The sequence below is a fragment of the Aphidius gifuensis genome, linkage group LG3 (genome assembly GCF_014905175.1).
Source record: "Aphidius gifuensis isolate YNYX2018 linkage group LG3, ASM1490517v1, whole genome shotgun sequence".
In the NCBI taxonomy this organism is placed as follows: Eukaryota; Metazoa; Arthropoda; class Insecta; order Hymenoptera; family Braconidae; genus Aphidius; species Aphidius gifuensis.
In genome coordinates, this window is record NC_057790.1 from 24,989,484 (window position 1) to 25,003,941 (window position 14,458).

General features: G+C 24.8%; 5 protein-coding genes across 6 annotated transcripts; 2 read left to right on the forward strand and 3 right to left on the reverse strand.

Annotated features, from left to right (window-relative positions):
- The first annotated feature begins 199 nt into the window (after positions 1 to 199).
- LOC122853194 (E3 ubiquitin-protein ligase RNF146) lies at positions 200 to 2,130 on the forward strand. 2 transcript variants are annotated; one of them, XM_044153510.1, is made up of 5 exons: positions 200 to 398; positions 556 to 801; positions 875 to 1,171; positions 1,272 to 1,405; positions 1,506 to 2,027. In XM_044153510.1, exons 1-5 carry the CDS (start codon positions 323 to 325, stop codon positions 1,656 to 1,658), a joined length of 906 nt encoding a protein of 301 aa, XP_044009445.1. In that variant the 5' UTR covers positions 200 to 322; the 3' UTR covers positions 1,659 to 2,027. The 2 variants fall into 2 exon arrangements, with proteins under 2 accessions (XP_044009445.1, XP_044009444.1); XM_044153509.1 differs by having other exon boundaries at positions 202 to 398; positions 1,272 to 2,130.
- Positions 2,131 to 2,241: 111 nt separating this feature from the next.
- On the forward strand, positions 2,242 to 3,980 carry LOC122853195 (probable N-acetyltransferase san). Its single transcript, XM_044153512.1, has 4 exons — positions 2,242 to 2,348; positions 2,653 to 2,809; positions 3,065 to 3,231; positions 3,304 to 3,980. The coding sequence occupies exons 1-4, from the start codon at positions 2,341 to 2,343 to the stop codon at positions 3,467 to 3,469; spliced, it is 498 nt and encodes a 165-aa protein (XP_044009447.1). The 5' UTR covers positions 2,242 to 2,340; the 3' UTR covers positions 3,470 to 3,980.
- LOC122853192 (hormone-sensitive lipase) lies at positions 3,764 to 7,448 on the reverse strand. Its single transcript, XM_044153507.1, has 6 exons — positions 6,278 to 7,448; positions 5,596 to 6,205; positions 5,251 to 5,533; positions 4,423 to 5,180; positions 4,217 to 4,342; positions 3,764 to 4,136 (listed from the first exon to the last, which is right to left on the reverse strand). Exons 1-6 carry the CDS (start codon positions 6,634 to 6,636, stop codon positions 4,068 to 4,070), a joined length of 2,205 nt encoding a protein of 734 aa, XP_044009442.1. The 5' UTR covers positions 6,637 to 7,448; the 3' UTR covers positions 3,764 to 4,067.
- A 19-nt stretch (positions 7,449 to 7,467) lies between these two features.
- On the reverse strand, positions 7,468 to 10,288 carry LOC122853193 (F-box/LRR-repeat protein 7-like). Its single transcript, XM_044153508.1, has 7 exons — positions 10,193 to 10,288; positions 9,995 to 10,115; positions 9,770 to 9,855; positions 9,572 to 9,696; positions 9,254 to 9,510; positions 8,738 to 9,177; positions 7,468 to 8,656 (listed from the first exon to the last, which is right to left on the reverse strand). Exons 2-7 carry the CDS (start codon positions 10,008 to 10,010, stop codon positions 7,829 to 7,831), a joined length of 1,752 nt encoding a protein of 583 aa, XP_044009443.1. The 5' UTR covers positions 10,011 to 10,115; positions 10,193 to 10,288; the 3' UTR covers positions 7,468 to 7,828.
- Positions 10,289 to 10,435: 147 nt separating this feature from the next.
- Positions 10,436 to 12,634, reverse strand: LOC122853196. Its single transcript, XM_044153513.1, has 2 exons — positions 12,477 to 12,634; positions 10,436 to 12,399 (listed from the first exon to the last, which is right to left on the reverse strand). The coding sequence occupies exons 1-2, from the start codon at positions 12,511 to 12,513 to the stop codon at positions 10,652 to 10,654; spliced, it is 1,785 nt and encodes a 594-aa protein (XP_044009448.1). The 5' UTR covers positions 12,514 to 12,634; the 3' UTR covers positions 10,436 to 10,651.
- Between the last annotated feature and the right edge of the window lie 1,824 nt (positions 12,635 to 14,458).

Consider the following 14,458-nt stretch of genomic DNA (forward strand, 5'->3'; position numbering starts at 1 on the left):
AGTAAATTTCAGATTTAATTTTAGACTTTGAAATTTCGAATAATTTCGAATAACGATTGCACCTAATTTCCTAAAATTTAAATTTCTAAACATTTATCGGTAAAGTAGCTTTCTAAGTTATTTACAATAATTTACGAGTAATTTATATCACAACTTGTAAGAAAATCACCTCAATTTTTACACAGCTCTGGTTATTTAACAGCCAACTTCAACATAAAGCGTGAATTAACGTGCACAAACGTGAACGTCGTTGACATCCTCGAAGAAAAACAACATTTATTATTATTAATATTAAAATAATAATTGTTAATTTTGCCATAATATGGCACAAGCAATGATTGATCTTGTCAAAAAATCTGAGGCAACTGTCAAAGAAGAAGATAAAGATGAAAAACAAGGTAAAATCTACCTTTTGTTTTCTAAACAATAATAATATTATTCAGTCGTAGTTTCTGTTTTGATACATTTTATATTATCAAAATAAATTCATCAAAAATGAAAATTCAATTTTATTTTATATGTTTGTTGATAATTAATTTGAATTTATTATTATAGACAATTCATCAGGATTAGAATGTGCTGTTTGTCTTCAAACATGTATACATCCAGCCAAGCTTCCTTGCAGTCATATATTTTGTTATCTTTGTATAAAAGGTGTTGCAAATCAACGAAAAAATTGTCCAATGTGTCGTCAAGAAATTCCAACAGATTTTGTTGAAAAACCACAGTTGGTTGATGTTGATGAAAGCAAAATACCTGGTACTGATGAAGAGTATCATTGGTTTTATGAAGGAAGAAATGGTAATTGTATATTTAAAATAAATTCAATATAAATATTGCAATGACAATTAATTAATAATTTAAAAATACAAAGGTTGGTGGCAGTATGATTTACGAACAAGTATGGAACTTGAAACAGCTTATAAACAAGGAAAAAGAACATGTGAATTATTTATTGCTTCATTTTTATATATTGCTGATTTTGGTTCAATGTTACAACTTCGTCGTAATGATCCAACAAGACATCGTAGAATTAAACGTGATTTATCAAATGTTCCAAAAAAAGGAGTTGCTGGTCTCAGATTAAATAATACACAAGATGATGAACCAGTTACTGTACGTGGAATACCTGGTGCTGAGAGACCAACAAGTCCAGTCAGTGATACAATGGGTACTACTATTAATTTATTATAAATTATTATTTAATTTGTTATTAAAATAAGAGGATATATGTTAAAAATATATATTTTTTATGTTTTAAAATGCCAAAGGAACTGGTGATGGAACAAATACACCAGTACCACCAAGCAACACACCTCAAACACCAGCAGGACAAGCCAGTGGTGATGCAACTCCAATTGTGGGTCAAACAACTGATCATCAAGGACAGGATTCATTACATCAGGTTTTAGAACAAATGCGTTCCTTAATGCTAAGAGGACGTTTTTCAATAAATAACAATAATGATATTGAAGAAGATAGAAACGACGAAAGATTATTTTCAGATAATCACACTGCAAGTCGGTGGAGTCAGTCATCGAATCACGATACCACGTACAGTCAAGACGAGCATAACTGTTAGAACTGGTGACAAGATAAGACGTTATCATCCATATTCAAATCAGTATCACAAGAGAGATCCATCATCAGGAAAATAATCATCATCATCATCATTCTTTCTCTACAAGAAGACTTCATCTTGTATTTATTTATATTTCTTTATTTTTGATTGTAAATCATCAATTATTATTATTTTTCATTTCTTTTTTTTTTTCAACGACAAATTAACCACTTGAAATAATTAAAAATTTAATTTTGGTTTTTGTGTCAATCTATTATAAAACTTATTTTTGCAGAAAAAAAATTAATAAGATAATTAAATTCACTTTGTTAAAAACGAATTTAAAAATTAAATATATAAAATTTATATTTATTAATATGAATGTAGACTATTCTATTTTAAATATATAAATTAATCATCAATAAAATTATAAAATTAAATAAACAATTTAAATTGTCTAAATAAATTTTAAGAGAAAATTACTTTATCAACTAAAATGACAACATGGCAGAAGGGAGAGATGAGGAGAGATAATGTTTTTTTTTTTTTTTCCGTCTCATCAATTGTTTGCATGTGTGTGTGTGTGTTGTAATAAATAATTTCAGATTTGGAAAAAAAAGGGTCTCGCGAGGGCGATCATTGGATCGGCCGAAAAAAATATTTGTTAATGGATTTATAAAATTAAATTAATAAAAACCTTTAAAGAAAATACTGCCAAAAGTTAACGAAAAATTTTAATTATAAATTATCACTTAGATACAACTGTCAATTTATAAATAATGACTAGGTAAGTTAAAGTCAATCTGAACATTTGAGGTTAATTTAATATCAACGAATTATTCATCTTTTTATCCAAATAATTATGGAAAATTTTATTAATTAACATTAAACAAAATAGTAAATTATTTATAAATTAATTTATTTTTTATAATTATCAATTATCTTGAGTTTTTAAGTGATAAATTCATTACAAAAATTGTAATTATTAATGTTATATGTAACAAAAAAAAAAAATAATCCTCGTGCGCGCGCTTTTTTTTTTTTATTAAATTTGTTTGTTTATTAATTAATAATATGATTGTTTATAACAGGACTAAAATTGAATTGGGAGATGTCACACCGCACAATATTAAGCAACTCAAGTTGCTAAATCAAGTTGTATTTCCAGTTTCGTATAATGAAAAATTTTACAAGGATGTCCTTGAAGCTGGTGAACTTGCCAAGCTTGCTTACTACAATGACATTGTGGTAAGAATATTGTTTATAATTATAATTAATTTACAAATTAAAAATACCTCAAATATTTTACAGATGAAAAAAAAGAATAATTACTTTTTGTCTTTTACTTTTCATCTTGGTATTTTTTTTTTTTTTTTGACATTTGATTTTGCTTATCAGTACAAGATCATCATGTTGATGTTTGATGAAATTGTTAAATTGATACTTGATCATATCATGAAAGCCTATAAATATCTGACCTTAATATGTGAAAATTAATTTCAGGTTGGAGCTGTTTGTTGTCGTGTTGATACCTCGGAAAATTCACGAAGATTGTACATCATGACACTTGGCTGTTTGTCACCCTACAGAAGGCTTGGAATTGGCACAGTTATGGTTCAGCATGTTTTAAATTATGTCAATAAAGATGCTAATTTTGATTCAATATTTTTGTAAGTAAAATAATTTATTGTATTTTTAAATAGATAATTTTTAAATAATAAATTGCTTTTTTATTATTTTAGGCATGTTCAAGTTAACAACGAGGGTGCAATTGATTTTTATAAAAAATTTGGTTTTGAAATTGTTGCAACTAAAAATCAATATTACAAAAGAATTACACCACCTGATGCACATGTACTCCAAAAAACTTTAAATTCAAAATCAAATGATAATCATGAATTAAATTAATTTTATGACTTTCTAAATAATTATTTAAACATAAAAATCCGATTGTCTCTCTTTTTTTTTTCTCTCTTTAAATCTCTCTACATCTTTATCTCTTTCTCATATTCTCTATCGAAAATTCAATCTTGTTTTAAAATCATGTTTAAATTACTGTACAGAATGTGTTTATAATTTTTCTTTTTTTTTTTTTTTTACTTTTGATTGAATAATGGTTGTTACTTGACAATAATTTTGTCAAGTGTTGTTCAATTAAATTTTTTAGTTTAAAAAAATAAACAAACATATATCAATTAGAAATTTTTTTCCAAGAGACACAAATTTATTGAATAAATAATATAGTTAAAACAGTAAAATGATTCAATTAATTTTTTATTTTTATGCCTCAAAAAACAATTTTTATTTTTTTTTATTTAATCATCTGTCAACAGGCTGTTGTTAAAAAAAAAAAGCATATTTAATTTGTATCAATTTTTTGTAGGATTCAATAAATAATATTACAAATTGAGCTTTAAAAAAGAATTTTATAAAAATTAAAATTAATTAATTTCCGTCCTGCGGATTAAGCTTTTTTTACGTATCGAATTTATTTTCAGATCCATTGTTACATTTCGATTATTTCCTTGATTTTTTGCATACATAATTCAGCGCCTTCATGTGCTTCTTTACACCACTAAATAAATAGATAAATTTACCAAATAATTAAATAATTTAACAGACATATTTGTAGTTTAAATTAAAGAACAAAATTACCATGCATAGATGAAGAAAACCATGTGGTAAACCAGGCAATATATCAAGGCTAACATCAACACCCAGGGCTCTTAATTTTCGTGCAAACATTACGCAGTCATCTAGACAAGGATCAAAATCTGTTGTCTGAAATGAAACAATTTATTAATTTAGTAAAAGAAAAAAAAAACAATTGACACAACAATAATTATTGATCAAAATCTTACAAGTATTTTTGTAGGTGGTAAATGCCTTAGTACATCATCTGGTGTTCTATATGGACTCAACAGTGGATCACGTGGTACAGTAAATGAAAAATCATCAGATGGACTTTTAACATCAAGTAAATCAAGTTCTTTTGTTTTTTGTTCATCTTTACTAAATTTAAATCCAAAAATACCAGTACTATTATCTTCTTGCGTTTTACTACATTCACCTTGGCTCTGACTACTTGCCAAAAAACCTGGTGCTTTTGATGTAGCATTTTTATAAATATCAAAAAATTTACGAAAATATTCCTTTGTTGGTTTTTCATTAGTTGTCTCATCTTTTAAATTATCTAATGATTTATTAGAAGGAGCATCATGATCACCTAAACTTATTGAATTAAGTGTTGAATCAGATGGTAATGATGCTAATTTATTTTCTTCAGCATCATCATCATCAGCACCATTTGGACTAAGTGCCAATGCTATTAAATCACTTTCACTAACTTCAGCAAATGATTCATTATCAGATTCTTGTGATTCATCATTTTCATTGTCTTTATATTTTTTTGGATCACCAAGTGTATATGCTTTTAAACAACGTACCATAAAACCAAATGGTAAAAGTGGATCTGTTATACCAAGCATTCTTGATGGTGATGGAATAAATTCCATAAGTGTTGGTGTATAAACCATAAATATACCAAATGGTTTTTGTATTTTAAGTTCATGACATTTTGTTGCCAAAGCTAAATTTAAATTTGCACCAGCAGAATCACCTGTTAATAATTTCAAATAATTACTAATTTATAAAACAATCAAAAAGATATAAATTAATTTATAAATTACCAATAAGAATAACTCGTTTTGCATTTGTTCCAAGAAGTGAAGTTGCATGTTTATGTGCCCATGCATATGTATAAACAATTTCTTCAATTGCTCTTGGATATGGTGCTTCTGGTGCATGACTATAATCAACACTTAAAATTGGTACATCAAGACTAACAGCCCACGAACGTAAATAAATTTCATGTGATTTTGGACTGTGTGATACAAATCCACCACCATGACAATGAAACAACAATACATCTGATGGTCCATAAAGTTCACCACTAGCTTTTGCTGATCCAATCTATCAAAATTAAATTTACATATTATTATTAGTCACTTTTAAATATAAAAATTATAATTTACCATTCCAATTCTTCTCTTTGAACTGTACAATTTAACGTGAATTGGTTTTTTTCCAATATGACTTAATGGAATTGGTATATTAACATCTTCATTATTAACACCCAAAATAATAAGTTCATCTGGTGTTATTGATATAACTTGATTAATTGATAATTTTGGTGTCATCATAAGTGGTAAAAATTGTGCAAAATGTGTTTCATTTAAATACCAAAATGATTTTATAAAATAAATATCAGAATGTTGTGATATATTTAAAATTCTTCTTGCACGTGCTTCTGGATCAACAAGATATTTAACTGAATTTGCACATCTACCAATGACACTTGTTTTATTTGTATAATAAGTTTCACTAAATGTTACCATTGATACTAGTATTGTTTTTAATGCTGATTTTAATGAATCAGCATATTGAAAACCAAGACATCTACCATAAAAACAATATTGATCAAGATGCTCAGCATAACTTATTAAATCTTGTGTATTATGTTGATCAGCTGGAAATAATGATGGTTTACCATCAATTTCAGAATCACGCCATTCATGAAGTGTCTTCAAATGATGAAGAAATGTACTTAATGATGCAACTAATTGTGAACAAGCTTCAATTTCTCTTGAATAAAATAAAATTAAATTTAGATTAAATATTTTTAATAAATAATTTAATTATTAATATAAATTTTACCTCATGTAGTGTGTTTTTCTAAATAATACAGAATCTTTTTGCATGTAAACTTGACGACAAATCTCTCCAGTATGTAGTACACTTTTATCAACAAGATATAAAAAACTTCTGTAGCCATTACCAGGTGTTTTATCATCAAAATCATATTTTGATGCTATTTCAGATATTTCTTTGTACAATGGACGTAACTCATCAAGTGTATTTAATACTGATGTTAAACCAGCACATATACGTAAACTATTATCATCTTGATATGATGAAAAATAATCATTATTTGCACGTGCTATTTCACGTAGTACTCCCCATGTTGTTGGCTCCAGGTCTTCAAATGGTCTCTCAAATCCATCATCCAGAGACATGATTTACCTTATTTTTTTTTCTCTTTTTTTTTAACTACCCACTTGATGATGTTTTTTATTAAAAAACTTGCAATAATTTAATTGTTGTGTATTATTATTTCAACTTTGTTTTGTTTCATTATATTTGTTTAGTTTAATTGGAGTAATTGATAATTTATCACTTTATTTATCAGACGGATTTATTCAAGTCTTGGTAATTATTTAATTTTCTTATTAATTTTTAATTTGAAAAATATATTATTGATTTTTTTTTAAAGAGACAAGTATGTTGTTGAGGTGTTGTTATTTTTAATTTGAGTAGCAGGTTATAAACTCATCCAAGTATTTGTTGTTAATAATTTTAAATATAGACTAATTTCATTATTACTACGTTTTAATTTTTTAATTAATTGTAATTATTTCATCATTGCTTTGTTTTAATTTTATAACAATTTCGAGGATATTATGACGTGTTTGTAAAATAATTTTTGACGTTTGTAGGCCGAATTGTTTATTTTCTTCCACTTCATATTTTCTCTTGACACTTTTTTTTTTTTACTATTGCGGTGAGTTTTAAGAACAACGTGAAGAAAGCCCAAGTCGAAATGAAGTCATTATCGATTCGAAATAGATAAACAAAAAAGGGGATAGAAAAAAATAGCAATTAAAATTAAAAAAAAAAAAAAAATACATTTTTAATGTTTTACATTTTTATTTATTTTTTGTACTTATTAATAATCACGTACATTTTTAATTTTAATATGTAGATAAAGCGAAAAAACGAAAAACCAAAAACAAAATATTGTTTAAACGAAAAAAAAAAAAATTACTGAGTGGTTTTAACTAGTTATATTATTTTAAATAACAACCAGTAAATACAATATTTAAACAATCGTATTTGTTTTTTTAAAAAAATATCAAACAAGTATGAATAAAGTAAAAAAAAAGAGTAAATAAAAAAATAGCTTCTAGATTAATAGCAGAATATTGAACAATGAAGCTAACAAAGCAAAAAAATATTTTCGTAGTTAAAAAAAAAATAATAATAAAGAGTTAAATTTCATTGGCACTGTTTAAGCAAAAAAAAAAAAAAACAAAAAACAACTGTGCTTAACAGTTGATTCATTGTTTTTTGTCTTCATAATTTTAAGATATACTTGAAGATGTTCTTTGGGCTTTGAAGTTGATACAATGAAAATACTTATTAATTTTTTTATATTCCTAATTGATGGCCTAACAAACCAATGGCATAAAAACCACCGTAATCCTCATCGTCATCATCAAAATTATCTGAATCATCATCATAATAATCATCATCATCATCATCGTCATCCCAAAAATCATAATCCTCCTCCTCATCATCATCATCATCATCATCACTATCATGATATTTTGATGATCTTATTTCAATAATTAACAATGGTGATAAATTTTCAGCTTTATCATAGTCATTAATAACTGTGCGATCAACACAAAGATTTAATTTGACATTATTTTGACGTTTTTTAGTTATATTTGCTGCATTTATTATTGTTTCATTTGTTATTGATGTACCAGCTAAAGAAAGTCTGCTAAGATTACCAGCAATTTTTAATAATCTAATAATACCAGAATCATGTATTCCAAGTGAATATTCACATTCTAATGTTTTAAGCATTTTCATTCTTCCAAATGGTGCATCAGTAACATCATCAGTCATATTACTTATTAATAATATTTCTAGCTTTGGCAATTTAGCCAATTCACTGACACCTTTGTCAGATAATTTAATACAATGATTTACATTTAAATTTTCAATATTTTGACATTTTGATGATAAATTAATCAAAAATTGATCATCAGTTTCAAATACTTTTTCTAAATTTAAATATTTAAGATTAACAAGATTTGTCAATAATGCCAATCCATTTTTATGAAATTCACAACTTGCAACATTTAAATATTCAATTGTTTGTTTTTGACTCAATACTTTTGATACATTTTTTTTAAATACATAACCATTTAGTGTTAATGATTTTAAAGCTGTAAATTTCGATAATGTCTGTAAAATAAAAATGCAATAAATGATTAATACAACAATCAATTTCAAATATATAAATTATGTAAAACGAAAAAAACTTACTGCTGCTGTATTACGTGGTAGAAATTTATGTTTTGAACCAAATATTGAATCACATTGTACCATTGACATGTGAATTTTTTGTATTGTTGATGGAAGACTTGATAAACAATCACTTGATGATTCATTTTTGATATTTTTAATTTCAAATTGTTCAAGTTTATCCATGTGATTGAATGCATTAAAAAAATGACGTGGTGAACATTGTAAAAATTCAACTTGTAATGTTTGTAAATTATAACAATATTTACGTACTGATAACAAAAATGAACTGCAATATGTATTTAATTTTAATGTTGTTAAATAACGACCACATCTTTTAATGAGTTTATTAAAATATGGCTTTTGTGTTTTTTGTATTTCATCAGATGGCTTTGGAAATGTCAGAGTTTTTATGTCATGCCAAGCTTGTTGTTCACCCACATCTTTCCATCTTGTACAAACTATTTTTGCATAAATTAAAATATACATTAGATAAATTAATAAACCATTTAATTAAATTGTATTTATAAAAATTACCATCTTCAATTTCAAGCCTCTTGTCAATTGGAAGATACGTGAATATTTTTGATAAACAATCATCATCAAGTATGTCAATAATAGCATCACCAGTTATTTCTTCTTCATCAGCTTTATTTTGTAATTTTTTAAGTAAATTTTTCTTATATTTTTTTTCATTTTTATATTTAGCATTCATTCTTTTTGTTCTGTAATAACTTAAAACCAATTTTTTTCCTGAAAGTATTATTTCTTTTTTTTGACTTGCCATAACAGCTCTGTAAAAAAATTTTAATATTTAATTAATTTGTTTTTATATTTTGATATTTGTTAACTTACTTTTCAGCATCTTCAACATTGGTAAATGTGACAAAGGAAAATATTCCTGGTGAATCTTTATTTATAAACTTACAGGTAACATCTCCATAAGCTGATAAAACTTTTTTCAAATCATGTTTTGTTGCCTAAAATATAACATTTAAATAGTATGTACCTGTTTATTTTTTTATAAAATAGGTAAATTATTATTTTACTTACATTTTTTGGAATACTACAAACATGTAGTTTTTTAGTTCTTGGATCTTGTTTTTTTTTTTCTTGCTTTTTAGAAGTACTTTGTATTTCTGTCAATTAAAAAATTATAATAATATTTTTAATAAAAATAATATAATATTCTTGGTTATGTTTGTTGTTAATGCAAAATTATAATTTGATTGTTAATTAATAAATTAAATAATTAACAATTTAGTTAATTAAACTAACCTGCATTGTCCTCCATACTGGAAAATTGTTTATTCAAATCGAAATGAATAAACAAATAAATGACTGATTTATGACAATTGTTAGATTTTGTTTTTTATTTTTTCAAGCTTTTGAAGAATAGCTAGAAGAAATGAAATGATACAGTGTCTAGATGATTTTTTTTGATAAAAAAAAAAACCTTTCCAAAATTTATCTTACTCTAAGCACCGGCTTTTTTTTTTTTAATTGTTATTATATTTTTTTTTTTTGCATCCCCCTCGAATCTCGATGGACACAATTTGCAATTGCGTCTCTAAAAAATGAAAGGTGAATTTTCAATTTCCATCCACTTTTTGCGTCGAAAAAAAAAACAAAAAAAACGACAAACTAATTTAGCATTTAAAATTTTAAAAATGCTATATATTATTTAATTTATTAATCATAATAATCAAAACAATTTAATTTTAATTTATATTAATAATTTATTATCAATTCATAATTTAAAAAAAAAAAAAATACATTATACATTATTGTAAAGATGAAAAAAAAAAAAAACAAATAAATTTATTATTAATTGTATTTTACTTTTAAATTGAAAAATAATAAATTTATTAACTCTTGAAGTATACATATTATAAGAGCAATATATTTATATTTTATTTGAAAAATTAAAAATAATTATTTTTTAAAAGTTATATTTATTTGACAATTATGAAAATTAAAAATATGTTGACTTGTTGGTGTTATAGTAAAATTATTTCCATTGATAAGAGCAACACAATTTTTTAGTGGTGCTGATGATGAAGATGTTGATGAAGATGATGTTGATGTTGTTGGTGTCATTGGTGTTATTGGTGTTAACGGTGGTGGTGTTGATAGTAATAGTGGTTTTGATGTTGATGGTAGATCATTATCTTTTCTTACTTTTTTCCTTAATGGTTCTATATCTTCTTGTTTTATTATATTATTTGGACTTTGTTTATTTAAAATTACTATTTCAGAAGTTGTTTTTGTTAACTTGGGATTCATTTTTTGATTTTGTATTTGTGGAATAAAATTCATTGTTGGTTTTGGTTCTCTTGGAATGTCTTTAGTATTATTATTATTAGTATTTTTTAATGCCTGTATTTTTTTATTTTCAGCAGCTTCTTTTATAAAATCAATAACATGTTCTGTTTTCCATCCACCATGTAGTTTAAGTGTATTTATATCAACACCAGAATCAGCAAGTAATTTTGCTGATGTACGACGAAATGAACTGCCAGTATATAAATCAAGATTTGGTAAATTTAAATATTTAGCAATTTCTTTAGGCATTCTACCAAAATTATTTTTACCAATAACAATATTTATACATTTACCATTTTTTAATTTAATAAATAATCTATTTGTTTGAATATCATTTGGACGTAATAATATATATTTTTTATATATATTATAAAATTCACCTTCAACAGTAAATATTCTTTGTTTTCTATTAGCTTCTGGACGTATTGTTACAATTAATAATGAACCATCATCTTTTAAATCATCAATAGTCATGTTATATAATTCTTTACATCTACATGCACCAATAAAACCAAATATAAATGCAACTTTAACAGCTAAATAAAATTTATCAGGTGCATCATTTAAAAAATGTTCAATTTCTTTTGATGTAAATATTTTACTTCTTGTACTAAAATAACCATCTGATTTTTTTCTTAAATAACAATTTAATAATTTATAACAACCAATATCAATACCATCATTTAATTGTATTGTTTTTTTAAGCATAAAATAATGTGATTTTAGTGTTGGTGGTTTAATTTTTTTTGATAATTCATGAAAATAATTTAATAATAATTTTTCATCAAGTTCTTTGATGTTTTTTTTATTTTTCCATTCAATTAATGCATTATAAATAATGGCATATCTTTCTTTCGATCTTTCTGATAAACTTGATGTTGATGTTTTTGTATTATCAATGTCATCATCATCAGCACCTTCACCATTATAATCATCATCACCTTCACCATTATAATAATAATCTTCATCATCATCATCATCACCATCTGATTCTTCATTTGAACTAGTTACTTTTATTATATCATGTGTTGTTATCATATGTGTATCAAGAATACTCTTTTCATCAAAAAGTTCATTACAAATTGTACATGGAAATATTTCATTGGCATCAACATGCACTTGTATATGAATTTTTTGTGATAATTCAGTTTCACAATGTACCCCACAAATATGACAAACATATAAATCAGCAAAACCAGATGTATTTTGATTATTTAGTGAGACAAAATTAACGTCAAGTGGATCATCACTTTCATTGATGTCTTCAACTTTGATATCAACTGGTTCAAATTTTATTGTATTGTCTATTAAATTTTCTGTTGAATTGTTAGCTTTATTATTTTTAGCACCACGATAATCTATGTATAACAAATTGAATATGAATTAACAAATAAATCCTTTAATGTGCTTGAATATTATAAAAAATAATACATACGTTTTGGTCCTGGATTTATGTTTGAATCATTGTCCATGTTGATTGACAATTATTTTATCTAGAGTATAAAAATATTATTAATTAATTAGTAATTGACAGTTATCATGTCAACAACAATTTAAGACTCTCTTTGTATATTTGATCATGGTTAAAATAAATAATTATACAACTTACTTGAAATGATTTGTAAAATATCAATATGACTGTCGTTTTTTTTTTTTTAATTTTAATCTTTTTATGGATATTTTTATATGTTATATTTAACAACAATTTAATTAATATTTTATAAATTAAAAGTATAAAAGTATTATTTGTAATTATAACAATATACCTACTTTAGTTATTTTTATTTTTTTGGATAAAAAAAAAATGACGTTTGTGTTGAATAATACAATTACAACAACAATAACAAAAGAAAAAAAAATTATTATAGGGATATTCTTTCACGGCGGATTCCCACCACCACAATTTTTTATATATACGTGTGGCTGTTTAAAGTAGTGCACATATTATACCAACATATAAAAAGTTGTGGAGATGAAAATCCACCAGGAAAAAACCCGGCATGAAAGAATATCCCTACTTCCTAAGCAAAAAATCAAAGTTGTTTGAAACTACAATAGTACAAAATATAATAATTATAGCTGAACATGAACTAAATATGATTCCAACTACCAGTACAAATTTTAGAATGCCTGAAACAAAAATTATTTAAAAGTTTGCTGCATTGAAAATTCAATTGCTAGTCAACAAATCAGAGGAACAAGGGTAATTGGAATTTTATAATGACATTAATATATATTTTAACAATTGAAATTATAAGAAAACCACTTACCACTTGTACTACAATTCTACTTTGACATGATGCATCACATTTGACATTAACTGTAAATATAAATTTTTTTGATATTACTTTTATTAGTAGTTAATTGATGCTATGGTAAAAAAAATTTCTCCGCTTTTCTCCGAAGTTTTTCTGATTTTCTCCGATTTTTGTCCGTATTTTCTGCAGATTTATAAAATCGGAGAAAATCGGAGAAATCATTTTTGCCAGGGTGGATATTTTGTAATATTTTTTATGGTCATTTCTCATGGTTAAATCTCAATGGTTGGTGATTAATTATACCAAACATGATAAACTTCATCGCGATATAAATACAAATAATAAAATATTATTGGTATGTTATTGAATTATATTATAAAATACTTGAAAAATAGACGATGTCTAGTCTACTTTTTTTCATACGCAATATATTTTTTTTCAACAAATTTATTTATTTATTCTTATTTAGTCAAAAAAAAAAAAAATTGAACATAATATACTCAAAGAATTGTTTTTTCGAAACAAAGCTAAATATTGCTTGGAAAGATACACAGTACATTCAACAATATTTATTCAATTTTTTAAATAGAAAATTTACTTTTCCTTTAAAATTTTATTATCGTACTTATTGGACTACCATTAAACTTCTAACGAGTCATTAGAAATTAAGTAAATTTTCCATTAAAAAAATTGAATAAATATTGTTCAATGTACTGTGCATTTTCATCAGTAACAAGTGTGTCTGACAAAATAATCAAACATCCAATTTACTGTTTTTTTATTTTAAATATATTTAGTTATTTTTTTTTTTTATAAAAAAAAAATAGATGCCTAATGACCGATGTTTTTGTCGATAACATAAAAATTTCTATTTTTAATAATATCAAAACCAACGTGAGTCATTCCAACTTAACACAATGGATTCATTCTTATCGTAAAAAATAAAAAAATAAAATATCCACGTGTTAGTCAGTAGTCAGTCAGTCAGTGTGAATATCATATTAATATTGTGTATAAATTTTTCCTCTTAAAATTAATTTATATAAATAAAAGTATTTTCCATTTAATCGTAATAATGTTTCTTCCGTTGATATTATTTTTATTATTTATTGCAAAAATAAACTGCAATGATGCAACAAACACCATCACATCCAACGAG

What these genes read in the sequence shown, in the direction of transcription:
- LOC122853194 (XM_044153509.1), top strand. Translation starts at nt 323, where the DNA reads ATGGCACAAGCAATGATTGATCTTGTCAAAAAATCTGAGGCAACTGTC. An exon ending in AGATAAAGATGAAAAACAAG is followed by an intron (nt 399 to 555) that starts GTAAAATCTACC and finishes TTATTATTATAG; the next exon opens with ACAATTCATCAGGATTAGAA. An exon ending in TCCAGTCAGTGATACAATGG is followed by an intron (nt 1,172 to 1,271) that starts GTACTACTATTA and finishes AAAATGCCAAAG; the next exon opens with GAACTGGTGATGGAACAAAT.
- LOC122853195 (XM_044153512.1), top strand. An exon ending in CTTACTACAATGACATTGTG is followed by an intron (nt 2,810 to 3,064) that starts GTAAGAATATTG and finishes AATTAATTTCAG; the next exon opens with GTTGGAGCTGTTTGTTGTCG. An exon ending in AATTTTGATTCAATATTTTT is followed by an intron (nt 3,232 to 3,303) that starts GTAAGTAAAATA and finishes TTATTATTTTAG; the next exon opens with GCATGTTCAAGTTAACAACG.
- LOC122853192 (XM_044153507.1), bottom strand. Translation starts at nt 6,636, where the DNA reads ATGTCTCTGGATGATGGATTTGAGAGACCATTTGAAGACCTGGAGCCA. An exon ending in AGAAAAACACACTACATGAG is followed by an intron (nt 6,206 to 6,277) that starts GTAAAATTTATA and finishes ATTTTATTCAAG; the next exon opens with AGAAATTGAAGCTTGTTCAC. An exon ending in GTTTTCTTCATCTATGCATG is followed by an intron (nt 4,137 to 4,216) that starts GTAATTTTGTTC and finishes CTATTTATTTAG; the next exon opens with TGGTGTAAAGAAGCACATGA.
- LOC122853193 (XM_044153508.1), bottom strand. An exon ending in AATGTTGAAGATGCTGAAAA is followed by an intron (nt 9,511 to 9,571) that starts GTAAGTTAACAA and finishes ATTTTTTTACAG; the next exon opens with AGCTGTTATGGCAAGTCAAA. An exon ending in TACCACGTAATACAGCAGCA is followed by an intron (nt 8,657 to 8,737) that starts GTAAGTTTTTTT and finishes TTTATTTTACAG; the next exon opens with ACATTATCGAAATTTACAGC.
- LOC122853196 (XM_044153513.1), bottom strand. Translation starts at nt 12,513, where the DNA reads ATGGACAATGATTCAAACATAAATCCAGGACCAAAAC. An exon ending in CATAAATCCAGGACCAAAAC is followed by an intron (nt 12,400 to 12,476) that starts GTATGTATTATT and finishes TGTTATACATAG; the next exon opens with ATTATCGTGGTGCTAAAAAT.